Source organism: Ornithorhynchus anatinus, chromosome 10 (assembly GCF_004115215.2).
Source record: "Ornithorhynchus anatinus isolate Pmale09 chromosome 10, mOrnAna1.pri.v4, whole genome shotgun sequence".
NCBI classification, from domain to species: Eukaryota; Metazoa; Chordata; class Mammalia; order Monotremata; family Ornithorhynchidae; genus Ornithorhynchus; species Ornithorhynchus anatinus.
The window spans coordinates 58329827-58336329 of NC_041737.1; the positions used below are offsets into that span (position 1 = coordinate 58329827).

The 6503-nt window shown below is 46.1% G+C and overlaps 2 protein-coding genes across 2 annotated transcripts; one reads left to right on the forward strand and one right to left on the reverse strand.

Moving 5' to 3' along the window:
* Nucleotides 1-1768: 1768 nt before the first annotated feature.
* Nucleotides 1769-2725, forward strand: LOC100086479 (olfactory receptor 9K2). The gene has a single exon (XM_001516543.2). It carries the CDS (start codon nucleotides 1784-1786, stop codon nucleotides 2723-2725), a length of 942 nt encoding a protein of 313 aa, XP_001516593.2. The 5' UTR covers nucleotides 1769-1783.
* A 2547-nt stretch (nucleotides 2726-5272) lies between these two features.
* LOC100086493 (olfactory receptor 6C4-like) lies at nucleotides 5273-6214 on the reverse strand. The gene has a single exon (XM_007663573.2). The coding sequence runs from the start codon at nucleotides 6212-6214 to the stop codon at nucleotides 5273-5275; it is 942 nt and encodes a 313-aa protein (XP_007661763.2).
* Nucleotides 6215-6503: the final 289 nt, after the last annotated feature.

The window sequence follows — 6503 nt, forward strand, 5'->3', positions numbered from 1 at the left end:
GCCATCTCTGTTTCTGTAGTTTACCTTTATGGTGCTCAGACTGGAGGAGAGGAGATTATTGCAGTCATCTCCCTGCCTGTAAAGTGACCAGTTTCCACATATGGTTTTAAGAGGGATTTCCTAGCCCTGATTCTGTTGAAAAGTGCACCCTGTTGTCTAGCCTAATCCCTCTTGCTGCAGCTCCAGGAAACCCTCCTCTCTGGCCCTCTCACTGCTCAGAGAATAAAAGGTACATCCCAAGGTAGATAGCAGCGTGGCACAGTGGAAAGAGTACGGGCTTTGGAGTCAGGGCTCATGAGTTCGAATCCCAGCTCTGCCACTTGTCGGCTGTGTGACTGTGGGCAAGTCACTTAACTTCTCTGTGCCTCAGTTCCCTCATCTGTAAAATGGGGATTAAGACTGTGAGCCCCACGTGGGACAACCTGACTCCCCTGTGTCTACCCCAGTGCTTAGAACAGTGCTCTGCACATAGTAAGTGCTTAACAAATACCAACATTATTAAGGTAGCGTAAGAGAGAATGAAGTGGTTTGGTACAGTGTACAATAATAATTATTATTATTGTGGTATTTGTTAAGAGCTTACTATGTGCCAGGCACTATACTAAGTGCTGGGGTAGATACAAGGTAATCAGGTCAGATCCAATCCCTGTTTTATTTGGGGCTCACAGATTCATCCCCATTTTGTAGAGGAGGTAAATGAGGCACAGAGAAGTTGTGATTTGCCCAAGGTCATCCAGCAGATAAGCGGCGGAGCCAGGATTAGAACCCAGGTTTTTTTTCTAGGCCCTTGCTCTTTCCACTAGACCATGCTGCTTCTCTACAAGTGGGAGGAGCAAGTTACTACCACTACCATTACTGCTAGAAATATTATCTTGAGTACTACTAGTACTAGAAATAGCATTTATTAAGCACTTAGTATGTGCAGAGCACTGTACTAAGCATTGTGAAAGAGTACACAAGAGGGAATTAGGCACAGATCCTGCCCCTCGAGTCCACGCCCTTCTCTCTGCCTATAGTTTTGTTGGGTACCTGATACATTCTGTATAGCTTTTTGAGGTCTGAACTCTACTAATTTCTACTGTTACTTTCAATATTCCTAGCTAGCTTCCCCTTCACTCCCTACCCCAGGAATTTATATTCTAGCTGGAGCAGCGGGTCCACTGTCTCTTCTCTCAGGTGACCCTTGCTCTTTGCCCCAGACCTCAGTAATTGGGCTCTGAGCTGCCCCAGCAACTGGCATTCACTGCTGGCAATGGTAGCTTGGAGCATAGATTTGCTAACAGGCAACTAGACAACTACTATTATAATTATTATTAATAGAACAGTTACTAGTACTACTAGTAATAATAGTAACTATACTATTAATAGTACTTATAATAGTAGCTATCTAGTACTAGTAGTAATAATAATAGTAAGGATTGTAGTGGTAATAGCAGTAGCACTGTTGAGAAACAGCATGGCCTGGTGGATAGGGCGCAGGCCTGGGAGTCAGAAGGACATTGGTTCTAATCCCGGTTCCACCACTAGTCTCCTGTGTAACCTTGGGCAAGTCACTTCTCTTGCCTGAACCTCAGTTACCTCATCTGTAAAATGGGATTAAGACTGTGAGCTCCATGTGGGACCTGGGCTGTGTCTAACCTGATTATCTTGTACCTTTCCTAGTGCTTAGTATAATGCCTAGTACTTAGTAAACGCTTAACAAATACCATTATCATCATACTAGTGTTATTACCACGTCTGCTTCCAAATTAACATGGTCTTTGCTTCTCAGCAGACCTCCTGGATGGGCAGTGAGGGAGAAGCCAATCAGTCGGTGGAAACCTATTTCATCCTCGTGGGCTTTAGGGTAAGCCCAGAACTCCAGATCTTCCTCTTCCTAGCGTTCCTGATGGCCTACTGTCTGGTGCTGGTGGGGAACATTTGCATGATAGCCGTGATACAAGGGGATCCCCAGCTCCATACCCCTATGTACTTCTTCCTCCAGAACCTGTCCTTCATTGACCTCTCTTACACCTCCGCCATCGCCCCCAAGGCACTGGCCGGCTTCTGGGAACAGGGTAAGTCCATTTCCTTCGCGGGCTGTGCTGCCCAATTCTTCCTGTTTACTACCTTCATTGTGACCGAGGGCTTCATCCTGGCTGCCATGGCCTACGACAGACTGGTCGCTATCTGCTCACCACTCCTCTACCCCTCCCGCATGTCTCGGTCCCTCTGCATCTGGCTAGTGGCTGGCTCGTATGCCTGTGGCTGTATCAGCTCCACTCTCCAGTGTACCATGACATTCTCTATGAGCTTCTGTGCCTCACGGGTCATCGAACACTTCTACTGCGATTCCCAGCCACTCCGCCGGATCACATGCTCCAACACTTCTGTCGAGGAGGCAGTGTCCTTAGTACTGGCTTCAGTCATCATCCTGCCTACTGTCCTGGTTATCCTGGGCTCTTACACCAGCATTGGCTCTGCCATCCTGAAGATCCACTCCTCTGAGGGACGCAAGAAGGCTGTCTCCACCTGTGGCTCTCACCTGGGCGTCGTGAGCCTCCTCTATGGAACCGTGGCTTTCGTTTACCTCACCCCACCCTCATCCCCTGAGTGTCGCAAGGTGGCTGCCGTGTGCTACACCCTCATCACCCCCATGCTGAACCCTATGATTTATTCCCTGAGGAACAAAGATGTCAAGGAGGCCCTGAAAAGGATCTTGGGAAAGAAAATGGCTTCTCTCTGAAATCACACTCCCCAAAAGTAGTGGTTATAATAATTACAGTTATGGTACTTGTTAAGTGCTTACTCTGGGTTAAGTACTGTTCTAAGAGCTAGGGTAGAGACAAATCAATCAGGTTGGACACAGTCCCTGCCCCACATGGGGCTCACACTCTTAATCCCCATTTTACAGATGAGGTAACTGAGGCCCAGAGAAGTTAAGTGACTTGCTCAAGGTCACACAGCAGACATGTGGCAGAGCCAGGATTAGAACCCAGGTCCTTCTGACTTCCAGGTGCATGTTGCATTCACTAAGCCATACCAGTAGTACTTATTGAGCACCCCCTGGGTGTATTGCACTGTTTTGAGCTCTCTGGAAATACAGAATTTAAAAGTGACATATTCCTCTGCCCAAAAGGAATTAGTACTCAAAAAATATAGCCCACTGGAGGAGTAGTAGAATTAGTATTTTTGAACACCCATAGTGCACTGATTTTTTTGCTGTTGACCCTTTAATCATGCCCTCCCCCTAACTTGGAACTTCCTCCCACTTCACAAGTGGCAGACCACTGCTAATCACATCTCCTCCAGGAGGTCTTTTCTGATTAGTCTCAAATCTCCCCACCCTATTTTCCCCAACTTCTACCCCATCATTTCTGCATCACCTGAGCACTTGGGCACTTGCACCTGATCCCTTTGCACTTACCATATCTTTAAACTCTATTTCTTCCCAACCAGCTGTGATTTACATATGTATCTGTCTTCTCCACTAGACTGTAAATTCTTTCAGGGCAGGGATTGTGTCTCTATTGTAATCTCCCAAGTGCTTAGTACAGTGCTCAGTCCGGAGTAAGTGTTCAGTAAATTCTACTGATTGACACCAAGTGTTTGGGAGGTACAGAATAAAGGAATGACACAATCCTTGTTCACAAGGAGCTTAGATTCGAATGAAAGATAAGGAAATACAAATATTCACAATTTCAGTCATCAAAATTAATCACATTAGTGTCCCCTCATTTTCTCCTAACTGCCAAGCCTCCTCCTTTGGGGGTCCTTTTTTTCTGGCAATGTCTGTGTTCTTTCTGTATGACCTTTAGCAAGTCACTTTGCCACTCTGAGCTTCACTTCTCTTCAGGGCCCTATCCAAGAAGTACTTATAGCACACTGTTCCCAAAGCACCAGGACAAGGGTAAGAAGGACCTAGGGAGGAGATGGAGGAGAATTTAGGGAGTTCACACGAATGATTTCAATTTATTTAGCAAAGTTATTAGCAAGATCAATAGTGGCAAGAGAAGTTGGGGGCACAGGGGGTTGAAGGTGAAAGTTAAAAGACAGGAGTAGTCGGGTCTTGGGTTTCTTGAGCAGTGACATGGGGGTGAATTTGAGATGGATTAGGTCCATCTAAGAAAATTTATAAGTAACCATAATAAAAAATAGAAATATTTATTTTACACTTACTATGGGACAAGCACTGTACTACACACTGGCGTAGGTACATGTTAATTGGGTCAGAGACAGTCATGGTTCCACAAGGGTTTCACAGTCTAAGTAGGAGGGAGAACAATCATTGAATCCCTATTTTACAGATGAATAAGATGAGGCATTGTGATGTTTAAGAAAAAATGATCTGGATAGCAGAGTGAAGTGTGGGCAAGGGAGGGGAGAGACTGGTGACAGAGAGGTCTGCAAGGACTGGGAAGTAGTAATTGAGTAAAGATATGACAAATATCTAGACCAGCATGGTGGTATTTGCTGAGCCCCACTGGACACAACACACAGTAATAAATGTTGGGAAAGTGCAGTAGATCTACATGACAGGTTTCCTTCCCACAAGGAACTTCCACTCTACAAAAACAGACCCCAAAAAACCCCAAAATGTTATCAACAGGATAATCAGAATAAATAGGTTTACTGTACAATCGATGATACATATAGGCTTATGTGCTGAGGGAGAGAGTAAATCAATCAATATTTGTGGGTGGGTGTATGGAGGGGGTGGTCTGGGAACAAGTGGGATCCTGAGGAGAAAATGGACAAAAATACATCACTTAAGTGCATGACGTGGTACAGAAACCCAAGAACCTAAAACACTTAAAGCCCTAAGACATTCCATACTGCATCAGGTTCATCATCTACCAATGGAAGAGTTATAAATCTCTAATTTGTATCTAAAGGGGGTGTGACTGTGGTCAAGGATTTGTGTGATATATGGTTGGGCAGTCAGTAAGGAGTTATTATGGAGAAACTGGGGGGTGTCAGGTGATCAGCCCCTCACCAGCAATCTATCAAAAATATTAAATGAATGCCTACTGCTTGCACAGTCCTACACTAAGCCCTGGAGAGAGCATAGAGTAGTGGGAGAAGACACGCTCCCTGCCCTGAAGGAGCTTGCACTCTAACCTTGTAGATGGATACCATCCAGGACATTCATATTCCTATCTCTACATATTGTCTTGTTGCCACTGAAGATAGAGAGTTCTGGTCTGGGAGGATCATTGGTCTGACCCACTATCTTCCATCTTTGTGGATCCCTCCTTACTGGGATTTGACATCCTGATGTCCAACAAGACTCTCACTTCCTGTGAAAAATGTTTACTTTTCCTACCACATCCCTGAAGGCTTGCTTGACCTGCTGGTTCCGCAGGGTGTAGATGAAGGGGTTGAGCAACGGAACCACAGAGGTGTGGAGCATGGCCACCCTTTTACTGTAGTCTAAGTCTTCCTTGGGAAACGGATTGACATACATGAAGATGCAGCTGCCATAGGAGATGGAGACCACGACCATGTGGGAGGAGCAGGTGGAAAAGGCCTTTTTCCTCTGCTGGGCAGAAGGCAGTCTCAGGATGGCACGGACAATGGCTGTGTAGGACATGGTCACTAGCGCCAGGGTGACCAGGAGTGTCACCACCGCCAAGACAAGGACTATGACCTCTATGGGGAGGGTGTCCGAGCAGGCCAGCTGCAGTAATATTATGTAGTCACAGCAGTAATGGTTGATTACGTTGGGGCCACAGAAAGGTAGCTGGCTGATCATGATGTTGGGCACTAAAACAGTAAGCAAGCCGGACACCCAGGAACAGAGAACCAGCAGGATGCAAACACTGCCACTCATGATGGTCTTGTAGTGCAGGGGCCGACAGATGGCTACATAACGGTCGTAGGACATGGCAGCCAAGAGGAAGAACTCTGTCGCCCCCAGCAAGATGGCGAAGAAGAACTGTGCAAAACAGGCATCAAAGCTAATGGTCTTGTTTCCAGTCCCGATGCTGACCAGCATTTTGGGGACAAAGACGGACGTGAAGGAGATCTCCAGGAAGGAGAAATTACGCAGGAAGAAATACATGGGGGTGCAGAGGCGGGAGTCGAGCAGGGTAAGGGTGATGATGGTCAGGTTCCCGGCGATGCTCAGCAAATAGGTGGTAAATAGGAAAAGGAAAAGCAGAGCCTGAAACTCTGGATCATCCGTCAAGCCGAGGAGAATGAACTCTGTCACTGCTGTTTGGTTTCTCATCATTGATTCCTGAGGGCACTGAAAGAGTAGGTAGAATGCAGGTGGGAGAAGAGTTGAAAGACTGATCACTCAACCATTCTCTCAATAAATCAGTTATATATATTGAGCTCTTACTGTGTGTGGATCACTGTGTTAAGCACTCGGGACAGCACAGTAAAGTTAGAAAAAGTGATCCCTGTTCTCCTTTGAAGTCTAGCAGGGGACCCAGACTCCGACAAGATTTACAACTAATCAATCAATTATACTGATTAAGCACCTAATGTGTGTAGGGCACAATGTCAAGCACTTGGGA

What these genes read in the sequence shown, in the direction of transcription:
- LOC100086479 (XM_001516543.2), top strand. Translation starts at nt 1,784, where the DNA reads ATGGGCAGTGAGGGAGAAGCCAATCAGTCGGTGGAAACCTATTTCATC.
- LOC100086493 (XM_007663573.2), bottom strand. Translation starts at nt 6,214, where the DNA reads ATGATGAGAAACCAAACAGCAGTGACAGAGTTCATTCTCCTCGGCTTG.